At 32.2% G+C, this 23,512-nt stretch overlaps 5 protein-coding genes across 10 annotated transcripts in view; 3 read left to right on the forward strand and 2 right to left on the reverse strand.

Annotated features, from left to right (window-relative positions):
- The window catches only part of LOC105145905 (uncharacterized), a 29,933-nt gene extending 21,494 nt beyond the window's left edge, over window positions 1-8,439 (forward strand). The window contains exons 3-8 of the mRNA XM_087411210.1: window positions 3,889-4,019; window positions 5,654-5,912; window positions 6,130-6,305; window positions 6,441-6,710; window positions 6,823-7,096; window positions 7,436-8,439. Coding sequence (XP_087267336.1) covers window positions 3,889-4,019; window positions 5,654-5,912; window positions 6,130-6,305; window positions 6,441-6,710; window positions 6,823-7,096; window positions 7,436-7,791 — 1,466 coding nt within the window. The 3' untranslated portion in view covers window positions 7,792-8,439. The remainder of the gene's footprint in view (window positions 1-3,888; window positions 4,020-5,653; window positions 5,913-6,129; window positions 6,306-6,440; window positions 6,711-6,822; window positions 7,097-7,435) is intronic.
- thoc6 (THO complex subunit 6) lies at window positions 8,389-10,246 on the reverse strand. The gene is made up of 5 exons (XM_011055803.2): window positions 10,081-10,246; window positions 9,675-9,896; window positions 9,241-9,408; window positions 8,974-9,136; window positions 8,389-8,860 (listed from the first exon to the last, which is right to left on the reverse strand). The coding sequence occupies exons 1-5, from the start codon at window positions 10,203-10,205 to the stop codon at window positions 8,540-8,542; spliced, it is 999 nt and encodes a 332-aa protein (XP_011054105.1). The 5' UTR covers window positions 10,206-10,246; the 3' UTR covers window positions 8,389-8,539.
- A 636-nt stretch (window positions 10,247-10,882) lies between these two features.
- Window positions 10,883-14,941, forward strand: Got2 (glutamate oxaloacetate transaminase 2). Its single transcript, XM_011055802.2, has 8 exons — window positions 10,883-11,025; window positions 11,703-11,859; window positions 12,055-12,183; window positions 12,249-12,470; window positions 12,831-12,987; window positions 13,099-13,197; window positions 13,296-13,612; window positions 13,752-14,941. The coding sequence occupies exons 1-8, from the start codon at window positions 10,937-10,939 to the stop codon at window positions 13,872-13,874; spliced, it is 1,293 nt and encodes a 430-aa protein (XP_011054104.1). The 5' UTR covers window positions 10,883-10,936; the 3' UTR covers window positions 13,875-14,941.
- A 1,579-nt stretch (window positions 14,942-16,520) lies between these two features.
- On the reverse strand, window positions 16,521-21,884 carry Smg5 (Smg5 nonsense mediated mRNA decay factor). The gene is made up of 8 exons (XM_011055801.2): window positions 21,702-21,884; window positions 21,054-21,276; window positions 20,411-20,575; window positions 19,974-20,242; window positions 19,642-19,822; window positions 17,760-19,533; window positions 17,293-17,628; window positions 16,521-16,879 (listed from the first exon to the last, which is right to left on the reverse strand). The coding sequence occupies exons 1-8, from the start codon at window positions 21,773-21,775 to the stop codon at window positions 16,812-16,814; spliced, it is 3,090 nt and encodes a 1,029-aa protein (XP_011054103.1). The 5' UTR covers window positions 21,776-21,884; the 3' UTR covers window positions 16,521-16,811.
- Window positions 21,885-21,888: 4 nt separating this feature from the next.
- Window positions 21,889-23,467, forward strand: LOC105145901 (hypothetical protein). Of its 6 annotated transcripts, none has more exons than XM_011055800.2 (4): window positions 21,889-22,017; window positions 22,671-22,841; window positions 22,927-23,160; window positions 23,248-23,467. In XM_011055800.2, the coding sequence occupies exons 2-4, from the start codon at window positions 22,689-22,691 to the stop codon at window positions 23,377-23,379; spliced, it is 519 nt and encodes a 172-aa protein (XP_011054102.1). In that variant the 5' UTR covers window positions 21,889-22,017; window positions 22,671-22,688; the 3' UTR covers window positions 23,380-23,467. The 6 variants fall into 6 exon arrangements, with proteins under 6 accessions (XP_011054102.1, XP_011054100.1, XP_011054099.1 ...); XM_011055798.2 differs by lacking the exon at window positions 21,889-22,017 and adding an exon at window positions 22,139-22,295; XM_011055797.2 differs by lacking the exon at window positions 21,889-22,017 and adding an exon at window positions 22,214-22,362.
- Window positions 23,468-23,512: the final 45 nt, after the last annotated feature.

The following is a 23,512-nucleotide window of genomic DNA, read 5'->3' on the forward strand; positions in this document are numbered from 1 at the left end:
CTAAATAAAAGATATTTGTTGATATTGACTTATAGTTTTCTTCTAAGAACTTTTGATTGTAGAAGCTAAAAAATGGAATAAAAAATATATTTATTATTTCGTATTTAATATTTTATTTTATATTTTTATATTTAATTAAAACAACTGTTTTATGACAACATATTTACGATATTCCGCTAGAGACATTGCTCTATTTTTTTAGCAACAATATTTAACAGTATTTTCACTTGAACGAGACGGGAGGAAAACATGCCGAGGGAAGTGCGTGTTCATCGGATGAACATCAGTCGAAGGGGCGGCTTCGTGGGACTTGAGGCCCAAGTCGGGGTCGTTTTTGCGAAGCCTGATAGCCGACAATTACGCGGTCACGGCGATTGGACGAGTCGTTTTCGCGGGAAGCATGGACCAATCGAAGCACTGGATATTACCTTCTCTCTCTCTTCCTCTTCATCCCGCTTTCTCTCCCCGGATCTTTCTTCTCGCCTAGAGTATTACTCGGCGCACCGCAACAAGCACGTTTAGTCTAGTCAGAGCTGCACCTGTGGGTGAATCTGTAAGCGAATCTGCTATCAGTGTCCAACAATCGTTGAAAAGTGCAGAAAAACGCATTTTTTTTACTTCCTTTCAATTATTTTTTTTAATCATCTTTTTCCGATTTTTACATTCTACTTTCGAAGAAGGCGATCTCTAGTCAATGTGAGTGCAAAATTGTTGAAAAACAATTTTTTAAAGGAAATATTTAAAAGGATTTGAGTGTGAAGAAGCCAAAAGATTGAAAGAGAACAGATTTTGAGTGTATAAAGCAGTGTGAAAATCTATCAAGATATTAAATCTGTCAAAGTAGCGTGTTGTAAACTAAATCACATAATTATGTGCACGAATTAATTTTAAGTGAAAGTGTGAAATTATGAGAAAATATCAATTGGAGATGTTGATTTTCTAAATATCTAATATAAATTAAAAATGTAACAATAAATTATTAAAAGATATTGAGATAAAATGTTGTCACAAGATCTTTAATCGGTTCAATTTGATTATAATGATCGTATATTATAAATAAACGCTAGTGTATGTAAAAGTATCGTTGATCTTAGTGAGTTCAATGGATTTTCTGAGATTCCTCACGATTCTTATGTCGCCTCGATAAAATATAAAAGCATAAAAAGGATAAAAAAAATACACTTTGTATAAAAATAAAAATATCGAGATATAATCACGAGGCTGCATGAAACGCGGAACGAAACATCACTTGACAGTGATGTCTTCATCATGGGTATTAAGCCAATGGCAGCGACAACATCGACGACAACCCTTCGAGTGATCTAGATGATAACGTGATGATTAGCAGTTAAATGTTAATGAGTTTCCGCGATCAAACAGCGAACCAAAGAAGCGGAAGCGATCGCATAGTTCAGGTAATTCTCGTTCCTCTCTTGCTCAGCGGCTTTTTTCTCTTGCCAATTATTTGTTCAATACACAGACATCATCTGTCAAACGATGTTCGATAGTGATGGTAAACACGGAGAATCGCTCTCGTATCTTTCGACCGTGTCGAAGAAACTTGATAAAAGCTCACCGGATAGCGACGGGTTCAGGGATAACGAGGATTTATTGTGGCTTGGATTGAATTGTACCTACGTTTATTTACGAGAAAGCTGAGGAGTTTATTACGGGCTGTGAAAGGAACTCTCGGTGATCTTTTGTGATCTGTTCTCATTCTCATGAGATAAAGGAGATAGATAAACACGATTCATCATGCATATCTCTTTAGAGAATTAATCTTAGCGTTTGCTTTAGCTCTCTCAATTTTTTCTATAACATGCAAAAAATAGTATGTACAATAAATGATACTACATGCTTCAGTTGTAAAGTTAGCTTTCGTACATGCGATAAAAACTTTGATATTGTGATTCTGAAAATTATACTAATACTGTTCCAATCTTTGTAATTTTGTAATTGTCACATTTTCATTTCTAACATGATTTTACGTATTATTTCTTATATAGACAGATTTCTTATATAGATTTTATATATTATTTCTTATAGAGATAAAGTATCTGACAGTTAATTTTTATGTAAAGGCACATGGTAATTATTAAAAAGATCTATAATTATATGATCTTTCCCAAAAAGCTCTTGGCAATATTCACGCCTATGTTAAAAGTTACGCGCGTGTCACCGACAGCCACTTTGCGGTGCACGTGCTCGCTGATCACGTGCGTGCAAATCGGGTCGTTCGACATTATCATCCGGATGCATATAAATTCATCGGCATATACTGAAGTATGCATCACACCGGTGATATTGTTTCAAAATATATAATTAAAACGAACGTGGTTTATAAATCAAAACTTATGAAAAGAAGAGTATAAAACCACAGCACAAGATATTGTTTGTGATATTTAATTATCATTATATTAATAAAACATTAGACGTTTCGGCCATCTTCAGTAAATTCACAAATATTCTTAAAACGTAGAATTACGTATATCTGACATTAAATTCAGCCGTCGTGTAATAAGAATTTCCAGTATAAAATTCAGCCGTCGTGTAAAATGAATTTCCTGATTCTGTTTTACAGATTATTATTTTTTTAGAAAATAATAATACACAATGTCACGATGAATTTCACATCTGTGTAAAGGAAGTGCTTAAGATTCATTTTTTCTGTAAAACAGAATCTGGAAATTCTTGTTCTACATAATTCGCAATATGACAATTGGCGCTGCAGCATTGTTGTACGATGCACCTTCACAAGATAAAAGAACACGTTTATACATAATTATATTGCACGACGGCTGAATTTAATGTCAAATATATGTAATTCTGCGTTTTAAGAATATTTGTGAATTTACTGAAGATGACTAGATTGTGGCCGAAACGTCTAATGTTTTATTAATGTAACGATAATTAAATATCACAAACAATATCTTGTGCTATGGTTTTATGTTCTTCTTTTCATAAGTTTTGATATTGTTTCAATATTAATTTTATCATATGAACTTTACAGTAATTCAATAATGAGTTTAATATTAATCTGTAATATGTTAAAGTTTATTATTAATGTAGTATTAAATCACAGATATTAATTTAATAAAATATGCTTTGACATCAATATTTTTACGCAATATTGGAATTTAGATTAGCGTCAGAGAATATCGCAGTATTCTTGCCTACGAACAAGTCTTACTCGTCATATTTTCACGCGATCGCGGATTCAACTGACGTAATCGACATTTAAATCGCGCGAGATCGATAAATCTTAGCGCGGCAGCCACGATTACTCGTTCGCTTCCCATGAAGAAAAGGGTCTCCCATCGCATCGCCATGGCATTCCGCTGATACGAGTAAACGAGCAAATTCGTAGGTTGAGGTCCCCCCTACGGGCCCTACACCGCGTCCGATCGAATCCCATAAGTCACGGGACTCGAATACTGTGTTTAAGCAGAGAGCTTATTCTCTCGTCCATTATCCTCCGTGCGTGTAAGGCCCCGAAATGTTTTTCGAGATCCTCGGCTTCGAAGGGAACGCAAAGTGATCGTGGCACGCAAATCACAATACATAGAAGTTATCCTTGGTCGAGCCAATATTTTATAATTTCTATTATGGTCTATTTTTATCTAATTTTATCGAAAAAATAAACAATTACACATCTCATCTTTTATTCAAACTTTTTTTGTTTCTTTTTATTTTCATACATTTATTATTTAATTTAATTATTGTTACATACACAATATAAACGATATTTTTATAAAATATACATACAAGATTAACAATATTAATTTATTGTTTTATACATCTTGGAAGGAATTTATTCTCGCTATTTTAAAATTTGTTTCTTTTTTTTTTTAATCGATTTTTAAAATTGAATATTGTTTTGTGTTTTAGGGGATTTGAAAAGGCGACATTCTTGGAGTAGCGAGATCGACTATCAGTTGGAGGAAACGGAAGCTGTGACTATTTCAGGGGAAGATCCCGCTGTTCTAGCTCCATCGCTTAACGATAGAATCTCTTACAAGGTACCGTACAATATATAATCAATAAAAAAGACAATACAATATGTGTAAAAAGAATTTATTTTCAAACATTTTTAAAAGAACGTTTAAAAACAAATTATTAAATTGTTTATATAAAAATTTGCTTTCTATTCATATATAATACAATTTATGATAATCATTGTGCAATTTGTATAATAATTTTATAAAACCATAATAATGTAAACTTCACATTTACAACGAATGTTATATACTCTTCGATCCTTATCTAATGAAAAACGTCAACGATAATTGTTTTTATGTATCAATACTCGACACTGTTTTTATTTTGTATACATAATCAAAAAATAAAAAATGCAATAGAAATAATATTTGAAATGAAATAATTATGCACATTGTAATACTCAGTTGTTAAACTAACATTATTATTTTAGAATTCAAGTGATCACTATTAATATTTGAAGATATTTATGTTTGTAATTTTTTAGCTATGTATATGTATAGTAAAAATTAATATCAACTTAAAATTAATGTATGAGCTTAGAAATTTATTCGCGCTTGAGAAAGAAGCGACGACCGTAAATTTCCAATGACGCGGTAAAACACGGTCGGAACCTCATGAGAATCCCGCTAAATAATTCATCTTGACGATCTCGCCATGCGGGTTAATTGAACATCTATGAGCATGCATTAATAATTCACTTTCTGCGCGAATGAAAAAATGGCTCCTCCAGTGAGCCGACAGGATGAGAATCCAGTACTTACCCGGATTACTTTCGGAAGTTTTGATTGTTCTCCTCATAAAGCATAACTGCTATGATAAAATTGAAATTTTCTTTTCAAAGAATTTGTTATAAGAGTTTTCAATATTTAATATTAAATAGAATTGAAGGAGAAATCAATATTGCGCATAATATCTGAATGTTTACATTTCTCTATCATATAATGCCGAAATTATTTTTTACATATATTTAATTTATTCATACAATACATAATATTTTTTTAAGATATTAGTCTAGATTAAGTCTAGAAATCAATAGAAAAATGCAGTAAGAAAACTATTTTTTTCCACAAAAAACATCTTTTTCTTAAAGGATATGAAAAATGTAAAGGAGATATATCGTATTTTAGTTTTCTGCTTCAGCTTCGTTCCAAGCGATTAGTCACGTTCTAGAAACGCGAGGATGCGACACGGCATTAATAAAAAAAATATTACACGACATTACATGGCATTATGTATGTCTCATGAATAGTGATTATTAATTTAATATATTGAAAGAGAATTACATCAGATGAGTTTATCATCTTAGCACACTTAGAAGAAAAATTAAATCGTAGCAAACGCTATAAGTAAAAATTCTAAAAATTATAATTATGTTCATTGTCCACAACAAGCAAGCTGACATTATTTGTCGTCATTTTGACGTCAGTATGTTTGCTGAGCAATGAACTCAATTATAATTTTTAGAATTTTTATTTATAGCTTGCTACAGTTTAATTCTTTTTTGGATGATTATACTTTACGTTTTGTATTAAAACAATTTTCAAAATTTTAATTGATAAAAAAAAATTTTTATTAAAAATAAGATTTTTAATGAATTTCAGCGTATTATTTCTGCGTCTTCTTTATTAAATTATCGAGAAAATGTATTCTCTAGGAGTATGGCTGTTCGGTGCAGACGGTGGACCTGGTGGCGGACTGCCCGTTGCAGATCGTGACGGGTAACTCGAGATCGCCATCACTCTCGAGAGCACCGACACCCTCCCCGACGTTCATCTCGTCGTCGACGAGCATGGGGCAACGCTCGAGTGCCTTGTTACGCCCCAGAATCTCGTTAACTTGGGTCTTGCGTGGCCAACAACAATCTAACTTGGGTCCTGGACCCAATAACTATTCGACCATTAACGGCAGTGGAGGTGAAAAATCATCTTTTTTTCTATTATTTGTCATTTTATTTGTCAGTTTATTTTGAGACTAATACTGATAATATTATGATATCATGTTAATAAGAAACTTTGCTTCAATTTATTATTATTATTTTTAACATAGAAATAAATGTTACAATATTATACTATCTTGTTATGTTATTAGTAAACTATATATATGAAATTATGCAAAATGTTTCCTTGAAAGGTACAAATAATGATCGAGACACTTTTTCGCGGAGTAGCAAGAGATCTTCGAGAAGAAGTGTTAAAAGTATCAAGGACAAAGACGCTGTTAGCAAGGAAAATATCGAGAACAAGGAGAGCATCGAGAAGCGCGAGAAAATTTTGCACAGGCTTCAAAAGATCGAAAGAATCGAGAAGGTAATCTTTAATCTTTAATCTTTATTTTGTAATACGGGATATAAATTTTCTTTTAAATAAACTCCCATTATCCTAAGTTTATTATTTTTGAATTTAACAAATACCTTTTACTGTTTTCGAACATTTCTTTTGAAGACTGTTGACAAAGAGACGATCGGTGAAAAGCAGTTGGACAGTCCTCTCGAGAGGCACTTTAACAAAGAATTTATCGGTCTCAAAAATACGAAAGAAAAGGAGAAAGTAAAGAGAGCCGTATCCGAGCCTTCCCTAGTATCTCGTGAATCAACATCGACACCCAATGGACGAGAGAAGCACCGACATAGGCGGACCAAACGTTCGCATAAACCTAGACTACCCAGTAGATTCGGTTATGAGATTGCCGATCTTGACGCGTTCCTAACTAAGGTGCTTCTTATCTTCTATTTTTTATCTCTTATAATTCTATAACTTTTTTATTCTTTATAGAATTAATATCTTGTGTTTATACCTATAGTATAATTTACAATTGTAATCGTAGGCATCTATAGAAAGACCAGCGAACATCCCAGTTGTCCTGTCTTTCCCATCGGTATTATATCAGACTCAAGGCGGTATACAGGATGAAATGGCTCTTCCTCTTGGTACAGTTGTGAATGCCGTCTTCAAAAATCAAACCTGGCTATACGTGCAAACACCTCACGGACAGGAGGGTTACGTCGGCTACGCTGCCTGTTTACCCTTAGGGATCTTACCACAACCTACACGAGGACCATGCTGGGAAGATTCCACTGATGTTTTTCCTCGGCCATTAGGTATAAATGGAATATTCCTATAAAACTATAAAATAAGTCCTGTAATGTTTTGAAAAATAAAGTAATTAGAATAATTGAAAAAAAAATATTTTATTAATAATTTAATTTCTTTAGATATAAATTAATTCTGATACATTTCAATTATAATTTAATTAAATCTTTAATTAAATCTTTCCTCCTCGTATCTCTATTAAGTTTCAAATTTTTAACTCACCTTTTTTTTGCTATCTAATAGATTAATTTAATTTTGTTCTGTTCGTAATTTTCTTTCAAATAGACATAAAATATTTTTTTTTTTTCATCAAGCTCTTAATTTTTTTAACTGTTTGTTTTCTTCAGGAAATATGACAGACATGGAGAAACTGCGTGATACTAGATCCGAGTGCGGGGCAAGTCGTGGACGCAGCGGCAGAATGAGGCGAGGACCAAGAGACGCGGTATCGGCATGCGGTGAACGGAGTGTCGATCGGTTGTATCTAAGAGCAGCAGCAAACGCGCGCACCAAAGGCTCGCGGTACACACTCCTGGTGATTAGGAATGATTACGAGGCGCATGCCGCAAATGCTTTGACGGTCTCGAAAGGCGATGTGGTCGCTTTGCTGAGCGATCATACGAACGACTGGTTCTGGGTGCGTTCCAGGGATGGCAGAGAAGGATTTATCCCCGCGGTCATCGCCGGTCATGGTTTTCTCTGATCCCTTTTAATCAGAGGGATGCTTATTTAATGTTAACAAATCCTTGTTTACGAAATTCGTGAAGAAATGATATTACACTCTCGGAACAATATTTTTATAAATACTGCCAAACTTACTTGAGTAGAGTCGAATTAATCTATTAACAGTTTTGTAATTATAACATGAAGAATTTTTGTTTTATTTTTTAAATAATTATAAACAAAAGAGAGAATTTTTTATGTATAGTTTCACAAATGTGATATTACAAATTCAGTATTTATTAAAGAAATATTAATTTTAATTAAAAATATATTCTTTTTTATTAAATATTATATATAAACTTTTTAAATTTATAAATAAAAGGCAGAAAAAAGGAGTGTGCAAAGACTTGTTATTTTGTGTATAATACTTGGCAATCACGAAAAAGGTTGTCAAAATTCTTCGGCAAATACAGATAAACTTTCATGTTTATCTGTATTTTATTCTATATTTTCCTAAGAAAGGAAAAAAGACAATATAAAAAGTATAATTATAAGAATAATTATATAAATGCATGTATATCTATTTTTGCATTTCATTGCGCAAATATCGCTTGTATATTTGTACAAAAGAATCATATCATATAAAAAATGTATACTTTATTAATATATTTATTTAAAAAATTACAAATTAATTATATTTAATTCGTTCATCCAAACTATTTGGAAAAATCCTTATTGGAAAATGAAATTCCCATTTAACACGGAATTTCGATAATTCCTAATAATTATTACGCAAACTTGAGCATCATTTCGCGGTAATTGTAGTTTGTGCTAATATCAATACAATTTGAAGAGCCAGCCACACTGAGCACTTTATGTGGTATTTCTTGATGTACTACGCTATAGACTGTGAGACTCGAGGTGGGAACTTTGGCTAGAATGTCGCCTTGATATGTCATATGATGAACATGGTCGGTCGTACCCCCAGCGATTACGCGTTCTTCATAGATCTCTGCTACATGGATTCCTTGATCAGCCAAATCGAAAATTGTCGCTACCTCCATCGTTCGTACGTGCCACAATGATAAACTAGGCCCACCGCCACACAGCTAGAATTATTATAATTAGAATATAATTAAAAATTGATTTAGATGTAATTCATTTCCTTTATTTAATCTCCTTCCTTTTTGATAAATATTTTGATAAATATATCATTACTGACCAACCAGTCTTCCGTGAAATCAACAGCACCAATCCATTTTCCAAGTCGTGGTCGAGCGACTTTATCTATTAAATGAGGCGTTAATATATTAGTGTTCTCTCTTTTGCGCAAATCCCATAATCTCACAGAACCATCCTCGCTACAGGATGCAAGCTGATTATCCCTAAAATTCGCGGAAATCTAAATTATAATAAATTTAAATAACACCAGCAATAACCCTAACTTTTGTATAATGTAGTTCTCATAGTCAGATCGAAAAATAATTACATCATAGCAAGGCAGTGTATGTAATCAGTATGGCCCTGCATGCTTCTCAGAATCTTCCTGTTTTCTAAGTTTATGACATAAATATTATTATCACCACAGCCAACATACAGTAAATTATTCATTTTTGAATACAGCATGTAATTTATGTCTGGCTTCTCATAACTGTCTCTGAAAGAAAATATATATTTTATTTTTTTATTCTAAAAGATAAATATACAAAGTTTATATTTTACAATTCTAAACATATATTAGGTGTCGAACTTAATTCGTAGCGTTTTACAAGTGATGGGAAGTACTTTCATTAATGTATTTTTTAATGCTCATGTGAAATAAATAACATTCTTTCATTAAAAACGCTACGAATTAATTCCAACACCTAATATCACAATTTTTAATACATTTTGTTTTAATTATATTCTTTTAATGTCACTTACTTATTAGCAGGAATTTGTATATTCCATGATACTTTACTCTTAAGAGCCTTATTCGATGTAACTATCTTCCAATCCCATCCCGATATTTCACCACGTGTTCCTGTCACAAGAAAATTCTCCACAGAAAGCATACATGCGACTTCCTGATCGGGATGTGCAGCAAAGCGATAACTAGGTCCTTGTAATTCATTCTCCTTGTTAGGCCCTAAGGCCTTTGACAGACTATTTGAAAATTTAGAAAGCAAATTAAGTAATTTAAAAATAAAATGTTTGCCTGATTTCAAAGACTAAGTAGTATGTACACATCTTAACTGTTTTCAACTTCTTGCAGAGAATCGCATGAGTATGGCAACAATATACGTTAGATACATTGGAAACAAAATTCCTCATTCAAAAATTTCCTTACTCAAATATTGAGATATCCCCATAAATATTGCCAGCCAGAAGATAATTTCCATCGGGTGAAAATGTTTGTGATAGCACGGTGTTGTAAAGTAATTTCTTGTCAGTCGATTCTATCATTTTCTCCATAGTTTATTACACATACACATGCACAATCAATCGTTTTCCTCTCTAATATTTTATCATAATGCTAGCAACTTAAGAGTTTTTTTTTACACAAGTCTTGTAAACAAGATTATCGGACAATTAATGTGCAGTAAAGTCGAATGTTTACCAAAGTATTTTTAGGTTAGGGTTAGAGGCTTAGATTAGGTTAGGAAAACATCGCAGAGCTTTAGAAGCCTACCGTTTTTAAAAATTAAAGAAATATTTAATGATATTTAATGATAAACTCAAAGTTCACTTTAAAAAGGGAGATTTAACGAGTAAAAAAGAGCTGAAAATTCTCGCGCATCGAACACAATCCACGAATTTTTTATATCAATTTCTTTAAGCTTGTTTATAACATTGTACAGTAAACACAAAACGATGACGTACTTTATGTGCAAAACAGAAAGTAATTATAAAGAAAAGAATTTCTACGTTGATAACGCGTTGATAAATGATAACACGATTGCAAAAACTGTGATAACCTTGTCATATTCCGCGCGATTTCACACTGATCATGTGACCGCCGTTTCACGACCATCAGCGAACGTTCCAGTTAGTCTTGTAGTCAAATATATATGCCCAAAATTCCGAATCTCTTTCTCTTAGCACCGGTCTCAGGTTCAGTAGGGTTCAGTCAAATTCGGAGTTCGTTCATCATCTGAGGTTAGTTTTTGTTCTTCACATTTAGAAAGCGAAGAATTATACTCCAAATGGCACACACCACAAGACTGCTCGTGACAACTGGCAATTTCCTAAAAAGTGCCTGCAATCCCTTTACCATGGCTGCGAGATCCTCCAGGTGAGTTTTCGCCGTTCAATCGCCTGAACGAATGACCTTTCGACCTTCATAAAATTATCCAGATGCATGCCTTTTTCATTGGAGGTATGATTATATTATCATTATCTCTATCAAAATTGGAGTCTTAATTTTATTCTATGGCTTATCTAGTTTAATTAAGATTTCGAGATATGTACAGTCATAAATTGCAGAAAAGTATTAAGAATCAGCACAGCGAGAAGATCAATTAATTTAATTATTAATTGAAAATATTTGAACATGTATCTACTTTAGATATGTATAAAGTCATAAAAAATGAGTAAAAAAAAAGTACAGAAAGAAACATCTGAGTTCCTTTTAATTGAATTAAATTATCTTTTATAAATTCAAATTTCTATGATCCTGTTGTTTTTTTAACGTACATCGCCCTTGAAAGATAAGATGCATTCCGTTTCACGCATGATGTGCGTAATACATCATTCATCCTTGTTTACTGAATGTTAAACAAGGATAAATGATGTATCATGCGTATCATGCATGAAACGGAATGTACTTTATCTTTCAAGAGCGATGTATGTTACAAAAACAACAGGTTTATAGAAATTTGTATTTATAATCCCTTAATATCTTATCTTCTTGATATGAAATCAAATAAACTATATAATAATAGCAATTTATTTAAAACACATATGTTACAGTTCATGGTGGTCTCATGTTGAAATGGGACCACCAGATGCCATTCTGGGAGTCACCGAGGCATATAAGAGAGATCAAAATCCAAAGAAAATCAATTTAGGTGCTGGCGCTTATAGGGATGACAATGGCAAACCGTATGTTCTTCCGAGTGTTCGGAAGGTTAGTTATAAATAAAATATCAATTTTAGAAGAGAAAAATTAATATTATATATAGATATAATGATAAAATTATGTAGATAATTATTATATAATATTAATTAATATAGAAAGTTATTATATATAATAAGTATAATAAGTATACAATTTTATTTATTATAAAATATAATACAAAATGTATTTTGGATGAAATAACAGGCAGAAGAGAAAATACGAATTAAAGAAATGGACAAGGAATACTCCACAATTGCTGGCAACATCGAGTTTTGCCAGCATAGTATTAATCTAGCTCTTGGAGATGAAAATGAAGTTGTCCCGAATGGATTGGTAAATATTATAATATGACAATAAAATATGTAAAGTTTTTTCTTAACAAAGATTTTTTTTTTTAGAACGCAACAGTCCAAGGAATTTCCGGTACTGGTTCTCTCTTTATTGGAGCACAATTTCTGTCTCATTATTTCCCTGGCAATAAGGAAATTTATTTACCAACTCCTTCATGGGGGAACCACACTCCTCTATTTAAACTTGCCGGGCTTACAGTCAAATCTTACCGCTATTATGATCCAAAAACGTGTGGTTTAGATTTTAAAGGAGTAATGGAAGATTTATCTGTTAGTACAAAATTTTTAAAATAAAAGTAATGACTATTATTGTAAATATTAATGCATGCATCGGTAAAATATCTAAAAATAAATATTAATCATAAAATTTTGTCTAAAAAATAAATATTAATCATAAAATTTTAAATCGAATTATTTAAAACTATAACAACTAACGTTTATGTACTAATGTAAATGTTTTCTAAATATTAATAGTGATTTCTAACAAATATGAATAATAATTACAATTGGGCAAAAATTTTACAGACATTGCTCATAAAATCAATACATGCAACATTATACTAATTAACATTAATAATTCTGAAGGAATATTAATATTTTATCATACTAATGATGATTATCTGTGAATAGAATATTCCTGAGAAATCAATTATCCTCCTACATGCATGTGCTCATAATCCTACTGGTGTCGATCCCAAACCGGAACAATGGGGAGAATTGTCTACTCTGATTAAGAAGAAGAATCTGTTCCCATTTTTTGACATGGCATATCAAGGCTTTGCCTCAGGTATTTTTTAACATAATTTATCTATTACTATTAACCTTACAATACTTATAATTTTAATATTAGTATATTTTAACATTTTTTTATAACTTTACTTATTTTATTTTTCTATAGGAGATCTTACAAGAGATGCTTATGCAGTTAGATTATTTATTAAGGAAGGTCACAAAATTGCTTTAGCTCAATCCTATGCAAAGAATATGGGTCTTTATGGTATGTATAAATAAAAATATACTATATCTATAAATAAAAATTATATGTATATATATATAAAAGTCAAAAATATATTAAACTTTCTTTTATTTCTTTAGGTGAGCGTATTGGAGCGTTCAGTCTAGTGACATCTAATAAAGACGAGGCTGTACGCACTTTGTCACAACTGAAGATATTGATTAGGCCCATGTATTCAAACCCACCCATTTACGGAGCTCGTATAGCTAATGAAATCCTAGGCGATCCTGAACTGCGAAAGCAGTGGCTATACGATGTAAAGGGTATGGCCGATCGCATCATTTCGGTTCGCGCAAAGTTGCGTGATAATCTGAAAAAGAACGGTAGCACTCGTGACTGGTCTCACATCACTGATCAAATCGGGATGTTCTGTTATACTGGTCTAAAGCCGAATGAGGTAATCTTTTTTTCTATATTAATACCTAAATATATTTACGTAATAATGTTCTTTAAATAAGAAAATTAAAATAAATTACCAAAATAATTATAATATCATTATGATTAATTATCGATTTTTATTGTTAATTTGTTAACAGGTAGAAAAACTTACAAAGGACTTTAGCATTTATTTGACTAAGGATGGCCGCATTTCCATGGCTGGTGTGACATCGAAAAATGTAGAATATTTGGCACATGCAATGCACGAAGTTACCAAGTAACTTCCGCTACTATTTGACAATAAAACATATTATCATTTCACCCAAAACCAACTGCCGAAATCAATATATATATATATATATATATATATATATATCCAATGATAATATATAGCGCTCACAATCTATTTTATTGTATACAAACTGAGCAAGTGGAAGTAACAATTTTGATCAAGATAGAAAAATATATAGAAAACCACACAACACGGATATGAAATGAATCTTTTTTAAATTTGTACAGTCAATATTCATTTTGATTTATATATTTGGTAAATATCTATTCGATTTTTAAATATTCGCGAATAATAATTTATCTGCTGTTATGCAAAGTAACATCTCGTACAACAGTAAATAATTGGATAATTATACAGTTTGATACATGTATTTGCTTGTATTATTAATGTATAGATTTAAATTAAAAAATTATTTTTATTTTTATAATAGTTTAGATATTTTAATATCAATGATAAGTATATTTTGATATTTGTCTTTAAAAAATTTTTGTATAATATGTCTGTGTTGTATGGAAATGAAATAATTGTATTTTATATAATTTGTATTATAATGCGAATATTATAATGTGAAATAATGCGGTGAATAGTACGAATTACGAACATTCATATGTTGAACATTAATTGCAGCTGTGTATATTAGATTCTAGTAGAAAATGCTCGTTTTGTGCTATCCATTTTTATATCTAACTTTTAATTTTTTATTTTTTATTCTAAGATCTTTGAGATCGAACATTTCCTCTATTCTAAATTATTTTTGCGAGAGATGTTTATATTTAATTGAGAATGATGAGACACAAAAGTGTCTCATTCTTTTTCATTCTAATATTTATGAGAAAGATAGGAAATAACGTGACATATGAGATAGCACAAAGCTTTGTTTAAGTAAAATTAACAGACTTAGAATAGAGGAAAATTTTTAGAATAAAAGAATTAGACTGTGTTTTATATTCTCATTTATAAGCATCTGAAGAGCTTTATTAGAGATACTAAGTTTCTTGTAAAGTTTTTATTGTAAAAAATACAATATATATAAAGATCATATTCATATTTTTCTCATTTACTGTTTTATTTTCCTGCAATTTAAACATGATTACATTTAAGAAAAAAATGCAAGTTTACTGTAATTGTATACTTCGTTTTTTTTTTACATTACTCTATGTGTGTGTGTGTGTGTGTGTGTGTGTGTGTGTGTGCGCGCGCGCGCGCGCATGTGTGTAATATATATATATTATTTTTTTCTACATGTTTGTACTAAAGTATTAAAGATTATTGAATAATGAAGGTTTTATATTTCACGATCAAGAAGGAAGTAAAATGTTTTATATGTACATATGTACAATCCTAGTAGTAGAATTATTGGCACAATATTAGCTCAGTACCTGATTCTATAATTTTTATGAGTCATTTACAGTTGAAGTAATAATGGAAGTAGTAAGAAACTGAGCAACATAATCGATTATTAATGCCTGCAGCATCGCAGTCAATAATATTGACTCAATATGGTAGCAAGAATCTAATTTAGCTAACAATCCAGCAAGAAAACAAGCATCATGCGTCACAGAAAATACCCAGCTTGGCATGTAGCTCATTTTTTATATAATTGTTGAAAAAGAAATACATTAAGCAAACCATGGCACATCGCTATAATCGGAATCTACTTCAAATTCAAATAATTCCGTAATACCCAGAGTCGGGTTAGGTTGGCTTGCATGTTTCCACCGAATCAGGTCTGCTCGCGTTGCTTGAAATCCCCAAATATTTTTGAATTTAAAATGAGAAATATATATTTGAGCTCTGATTTGAGCGTTGAAAAAAGAGAAAGCGAGAATGCTGAGTACATAGAAAAAAAAAAGTACAAACCATAATAGGGACAGGGAATAAAAGATTTCGACTTATTAGAAAGCATCTATTCTATTATCGGAAATGATTGAAAAATGACTTTTACTGATCATTTAGAAGTCATTTTGACATCATTTTGATATCATAATAACTTGTTCTGCTTGAAATTGTGAGAGTGGTTCACTTGGACATTGTTGCAATCGCCCACTGTCAATCACAGTGATTTTTGCTGTAGGGAGTTTATATATATATATATATATTTTTTTTTATTTTAGCACTGGACTTGATTTGTGCGTAGTTTGTGCAATTGATATACACCCTATTGTGTCTACACCCAGACGTAAATACACCCAGTGCGTAAATTTTCGAAAATGCTTTGTATGTATATCATTTGTTCAATACTTACATATCTTACATTTTTACATAATGTCCCATACAGCAAAGATCACTCTACAGAGCAATATTGCAGGAATATTGCAACGTTCTAGAAATATCTAGTAACAGTCGCAAACGTAGCAGCAAGCTTCTATGCTGTATAGAGTAATAACAAACTATGCAAAAATAATTACAAATAGAAATAATTGAATACAACATAAGATTATACATATTTTTGCTTTCGTGTACAAAGTTAGCATATCTCAATTAGTGCTCGAATTTGGAGAGTTCTCGATTATTTCAATGTGTAATACTCATTTAATTTCATGCCTTATATTCTTCAGTAACGTGTTAATTTGCATCTGCAAACAGCTGCGACTCACCAACTGGATGATAGGGCTGGACAAAAGTAGTAGTCTGATTATTTAAAAACGTTTACTTAAAAATACAATCTTTTTAAACATAAATGGCAATACGAATGATTAGAAAGAGGGAAAAACATGGTTACTTAAGATTCTACTGCGGAAAATGACATTCTTTATCGGCACCGATCACCAAACAGCAGTTTGTCGATTTTCCGTATGCGGGTTTCCAACCCTCTTGCTGTGTTTGCTCTTTAATCGGCTGAAAATCCGATTGTGCAGCACCCGAGCAATAGACATCTCTGAATGAGACTGGCGACAAATAATCACGCAAAAGTGATATATTTCGCTCAACCGTAGCTCTTGATTGACGATTTCCACTTTACATAAAACAATTCTATGTGCTCCAGATTAACACCTATAACAAGTATATCAAATAAATATTAAGTTTTGCTGTGACAATGAGTCTTAAATTTATATTTTTTATTTCAATATTATAATTTTGTAATATAATTGTAACGCGATATCATATACAAAATTGTTGAGACACCCATGTAAAAATACTATGTAAAATTTTTTTTCATAAAAATCCATATAATTAATTTACTATTTGCATATATATATATATATATATAGTACCATATATATATAATATATAGTATATGTATGTGTGTGTTTGTGTGTTGTGTATATGTATGCGTGTTTATGTGTGTGTGTGTGTGTGTGTGGACACACACACACGCACGCATGCACACATATGAAACCAATTGATTAGTTGATTGCTTTATATTAGCATTCTAAGGACAATAAAAATACGAAGGTGATAACTACCTGCACTTTCTGCTAATCCATCAGGACTAAAATCCAAAGCTCTTCTATCGTCTGGCTTACAACCAGTCAGGAGAGTTACAACAGGTACCTCTCCGTCACCAGTAAAACCAACCTTCGCTTCCTGAGTCAGATAGTAACAACACTCTATTATCTGAAAAAATAACCATGCTTCCTTGTCCTTCGGTTTTGGTTCTGTTATTAACGGCGGCGCCAAACGTTCGTGTGGTCTCTGCGCCCGTAAAAATCTTGAGCCACACCTCAGTTGCACCTCCAGCCATCGTGTCGCTTCTCTCGCCTGAGCGCTTACACGTTTCACCTCGTCCAGAGCAGAAACAACTATAAATACAGTTTTATATAAATACAATTACAAATATAGTTTTATATAAATAATAGATAATAAAATAACTTCTGTATTCATTTTTTAATACAATTCTTTTATTTTACACTTTGAACACAGATTTACTTACCAACCGAGGGAATCACTACAACAAATATTTTTGCTTCCACTAAGCGTTTAAGAGCCGGCGTATGCTTGGATAAAGCTTTGTGATCGGGAACAAGATACGGCGACATCAATCGAGATTGTACTTGACTCTCTAAAGCTCGAACCTCAGCATTCAACCACAATTTGCCCATGTGTTTCATAAGTTTCTGTTTCGAGTATTCCGGTCCGAAATTTTTCTCGTCTAAACCTATTACCTTTGAAGTGTTTGAGGAATTTTCGTCCGTCACCGTGAACAATTGCTGAGTCTGATCGTATTGTACTTTTGAATTCTCTACGGAACAGAGATGGTGTCCGAATTCGATTAGCTTCAATACCCTCAGCAGTGTTTCTTCCCGCTTGTTCATTTTGTGTTTACGAAGTATTTGCCAATTGAGAGCTTTATGAGCATTTTCTAATAAATTTAACCCCCGAAGATCAATGTCCTCTGGTAGAGGTACGATCTTCGTATACTCTTTCAATTTATCTACACTGGATAGAATCGAGAAATCTTCGCTTCTCTGCACAAGAGTTTCAATATTCATATTGATTAGATTTAACAGGATCGTAACACGTTTTAATAATGTTCGCGAACTCTTGGCGCATATCCTCACAATGTCGGGGTTACTTCGAAGCCAATCGCAGCATACTTTAATAGACACAAGAATCTCCTTGTCAATCAATATATTCAAAATGTCATCCGATTTTAAGCTTTGCTTTTTCAACTGTGCCATATAAAAAATGTTGTCCGCATTGCATAAACGATCATTACCTTCCTCGAAAGTACTAGACGAGTCAGTATTCGTGATAGTTACCGCACTGTTGCTCACATAATTTATTACAGAATTTCTATCACTCAGTGCTTTCGAATCCGTCTGCTGATTGGTCGCGTGCTGTTGTCCGTTAACCAAATGGTTTATATCGTTTTTATCACAATCCTTCGTTTTGTCGACAATATCGCTGCCATGGCCGTTCATCTCTTTTTTCGCTGGCTGCGCTACATTTTCGATAGTCTGAATCTTATTTTCTGGAGAGTGTTCTTCGTCATCTGTATTATCGTCCGATAATGCATCGTTTCCCTCACTCAACGCGTCGTCTTCCGTTTCAGACACATCAGAGTTGATTTCGTCACTGGACGACGCTAATGTTAACTGATCTACGTCGCTCGCATCTGAATCAGAACTAGTTCTCCTTTTTCGTCTACGAAGTTTGCTGAGAAGACTTTTCGATTTGTTGCGAGTTTTTTTGGGACCTGATTTGTTTGTGAATCCGTTATCTGATGATTTAATTTTGTTAGTCTCATCTGAATTGAATACATTATTGTCTTTGCTAAAAATAGAGTCTTTTTCTTTCACGTGATTTCTGGTGTCTCCTGATTCAGATAATGCTTGATTTTTCTGTGCAGTTTTTAACTGGGAACAAGTATTTCCCTTCATAGTTGCTTCTACATTAGGCACAGCCATTTCTATGATCATTTCTTGTAATTTTCTTATTATAAACTCTAACAATTGTGACAGTATCGCTAAAGTTATAGCAACGACACCCTGTACTTCGTTGGATTCTTTATTTTTTAATCTAGAAATTGACATTAAACATATTGTCACGATTTTAAACATCATATCATCTGTTAAATAAAGCGTTGGTCTGTTTTTACAATTTTGAAGATATGTTTCTATGTTATCCATATTTTCAAGAGAATTTGTATTATTTGGCTCAATGTGATCCATTGTTAAACACTTCTCTATATCAGTTAAGAGATCCTGTTGAAAAAAAATTAATCACCATCGTAAATTGTGACAATGTTGTCATATAAAATTCAAATATCTAATAAATAACTTAACGTAAATATCTTAATGTTAATTAAATACCTGGCATTCTTGATTTATTTTATCAGAATTTGGATTTTCATAATCCCATAAACGTAACAAAGAAAATAATCGCGATACACAATGATGGACAGAATTGCTTTCATCTGTATAGGTCGACTGAGTTATTACAATTTTCTTTAAATTTCCTTCTGCTCCTTCAAATGGCTCAGGACACAAAACGCTGCAAAATAATTAAAATTATAATCAATATTGATTAAAAAATATTTACATATTAATAAAAAGAAAACAAAATTACTAGGATACAATTTATTATTGGAAAATGTATTAACATTATCATTACTTATTAAAATTAAATTATTATTGACACCAACCTTCTCATATAATGATAAACTGCATCTAACCCATAATTTTTATTGCCTGCTATAGTACCAAGTTGATTGTGAGGCATACCAATGTTTGGATCAATGGCTATAGCCATCTTATAATATCTGTTTGCTATCATTGGATCCCAGTTTGAATTTAATTCTAATTTGTACCTACTCAAGTCTCCAAGGCATACTAAGCTTCGATGGATCAAGCGCATGACACACTGTTTGAGCTCCTTGGTATGAGTTTTAGTTTGCCCTGTCTTAGTTCTTGCCTATCACAAATTTAGAATTGTATTACATTACATATTATGTCTTACATAACTGTCATAATTTGTATATAATATCACAATTAAAAATCATAATAATTAATATACTTTTAACATAAAACTTTTGTTTCTTAACCAGAATAAATTAAGTGAAATATTAAAAAATTTTCTTACATATGATGAAATACTTTCGTTTTGAATGAAAGCAAAATCAACAACACCAATAAGGTCTAGATCGTATTCAGTTTGCAGTCTCATTATCAGATGATGATAATATCCCACACCCACTGCCAAATGGATCGAAAGCAGTGTTTTTTCCACATCATTCCAGGTGTTATCCTAAAATATTGTTAATAATTATTTCTTATTATTATTCTATATTTTAAAAACTTATATATATTCATGTATACTTAAATAAATAAAATATACTACATATAAAATAATATATAATATTAGGTGCGCAACTAAGTTCTCGCTATTATTTTGATGGAAATGCCATCAAAATAACAGCGAGAACTTAGTTGCGCACCTAATATAAAAATTATTATGTGTATGTATACATATTAATTTCTATATATATTACTCTCTCTGAAATCTCAAATATATATAATTTCTTCCATATGCGTTAGATATATGTGAATAGGATGAGTGGAAGGTAATGATAGAAGCATCAATTTCATAATTTAGAAATACTCCGAATTTCATGATTTAGAGATAAAAATGAAGATATTCAGAATCTTGAATCATTATTATGAGATTTCAGGCAAAAAACTTATGGTCAGCTTCAATTTTTAGTATATTATATTATAAATATTACCTTCCGTAACTTCTTGGCTGTGTATACAACATCGTAGAAAGCCTTTCTCCAGAGAAGCTCTTCTATTTTATGCACATTTCCAATAGGATCTTTTAATATCAGTCTCTCGCAATAATCCTTAAGTTTCATACGCTGAATTTTTCCAGATGAAAGAAATATGTCGCTTACTGTCAGGGCACGATTCTTTTGCTCATCCAATTTCTTAACAATCTCTGTCACGCTTCTTAACAAAACAAATAAATATAAAATGCGTATTTAAAGAGTGAAACAGCATATTTTGCGTCACGTGTGAAGGTCATTATCAAAGATACATGTTTCACTGTACAATTTTTTTTCATTTACCAGGTAATCTATTATCATATCCAATGTTAAAAGTACAAATGCATTGATTAGATATTTTTCCAATTAAGAATGAATTAATTATGTCTGATATATCGGAAACCGCGCAAAATTCATCGAGAAACGTGCGAGTGAAGAAACAAGCATGGCGATTGAGACAACGACGGGTTAGGTTCACGTCTCTCGAAATCCCTTTGTTTCTCCAAGATCGTTATGAAAGTATCTCTTTTTTTTACCACAGTAAAGATAAAAAATAATACTTTCACAGTAGAATATTTTATTTCTACGCAAAGAAGCGGAGAGGCTTACTTGTGCAGACGTCTCGTGACTTCGAGGCAGTCCGTTGTTCGGGCCTCCACCGTGGCGTTAAACGTTCTTCTCATTTTGCGTTACTCATGACCCGCGTTCCGGCCGACTCGTCGTTACTCATTGCCCTGCGGTCCCCTGGGACGCGCATCTCCTCCGAAGACTCAGAAATCTCGACATTCGTCGCCCGTTCGTCGACACACCTCGTCGCTGCTACCTGTACAGTGTCCACCAGTGCCCACTTTCTCTTTCCGTTGCTCCAAACGTGACACCCGTGACACCCATCCACTATCTACTGCCCTTCCAGTCTGGTTGTCTGGTGAGTTTGGTTCAATCCGTCCTCAATTGCAGTACACTTAAGCCTATTGTACACTGGACGCGATGAACAATGAGCGATATCCAATGAGAGCTCTGCTTTGCATCGTCACGTGAGAAAAGCAGAGGATTTCATTGGATATCGTCACTCATCGCTCATCGTGTTTAGAAACCCTAGAAATAGGAATCCGGCTACTGCAAAAACTCCCTATACTGGTTATTGTGTTTTCATTTGAAAGTACCGGACATTTGTCAAGTGTTCGACGTTAGTTCGATAAAAAAGTAAACAAGTTAGATACAATAGATAGGCATAGAAAAGAAGATTTTTCGAATAATATATTACATGAATGTACAAATGAAAGATGAAGTCTATATACTTTTTGACTAGAATATTTTTATTAGATTATGATTTATAAGCTAAATGTATAGAAATCTGTAAGATAATAGGTTTGTTTACGCTGCTTGCACATTTTGCACTAAGCATCTTTGCTTTCTTTTTCTCTCACGCTCGAATATATATTTATTTCATTTAAGTGTAAAAATTTTGGAGGGGTTTCAAGCAACGCAAACAGATCTATTTAAGATAAGAATCTGAACAAGATAAGAAACATGATGAGATGAAAAATAAAATGAGTCAATAAATTTTTATAATTTTAGAGGATTCCAAGAATAATCATGCGTAACATTGAGATCAAAGCCGTAATTCGAGATATTGAACATACTATTTCAAAAGCTACAGAGCTGAGCGACACAGGTCAAACTGAAATCAAGCAGCATGATATCTTTTTCAAGACAAAGGAAGGAAGATTGAAATTACGAAAGTTTAAGGTTGGAGCAATTATTAAATTTTTCAATTATAAGTATAATTACATAATATTATCTGAATACCAAGCATTTTTTTCTTGTCCCTTAGGATGGTACTGCAGAGTTAATCTTATATAAGAGACCTGATGTTTCTGGACCAAAGTTGTCTACCTATGACAAAGTATCGTTAAACTCAGATATTGTTGAGTTATTTGGAAGTATTTTGACCCAATCTAATGGTATATTAGGAGTTGTTAAAAAAACGAGACTGTTATTCATTGCTGGACAAACTCGAATACACATTGACAAAGTTGATGGTTTGGGTAATTTTATAGAACTAGAGGTTTGTAAATTTATTTATTTTATTATATAGCCGTATCAATAATGATCAGTAAACATATAATATGGAATGGTATATCAATAAATACAGGTAGTGTTGAAAGAAGATCAGGATGTAATAACTGGACAGAAGATTGCTGACGACCTCATGCAAGCATTGTTCATAAAAAAAGATGACTTAATTGCGGAAGCATACATAGATCTGCTTAATTCCAAAACATAAGTATTGTTTATTCTGCTGTTTACATACTTTATATTTCCATACAGATGTAAAAAATAATAAATAATTATTTTATTTATTTCGTATAAAAGTATAACATTACAGTCCTATTTTTGCAATAAATTACGTGCCTCAC

Source organism: Acromyrmex echinatior, chromosome 11 (genome assembly GCF_024713525.1).
Source record: "Acromyrmex echinatior isolate Ae372 chromosome 11, ASM2471352v2, whole genome shotgun sequence".
Lineage (NCBI taxonomy): Eukaryota > Metazoa > Arthropoda > Insecta > Hymenoptera > Formicidae > Acromyrmex > Acromyrmex echinatior.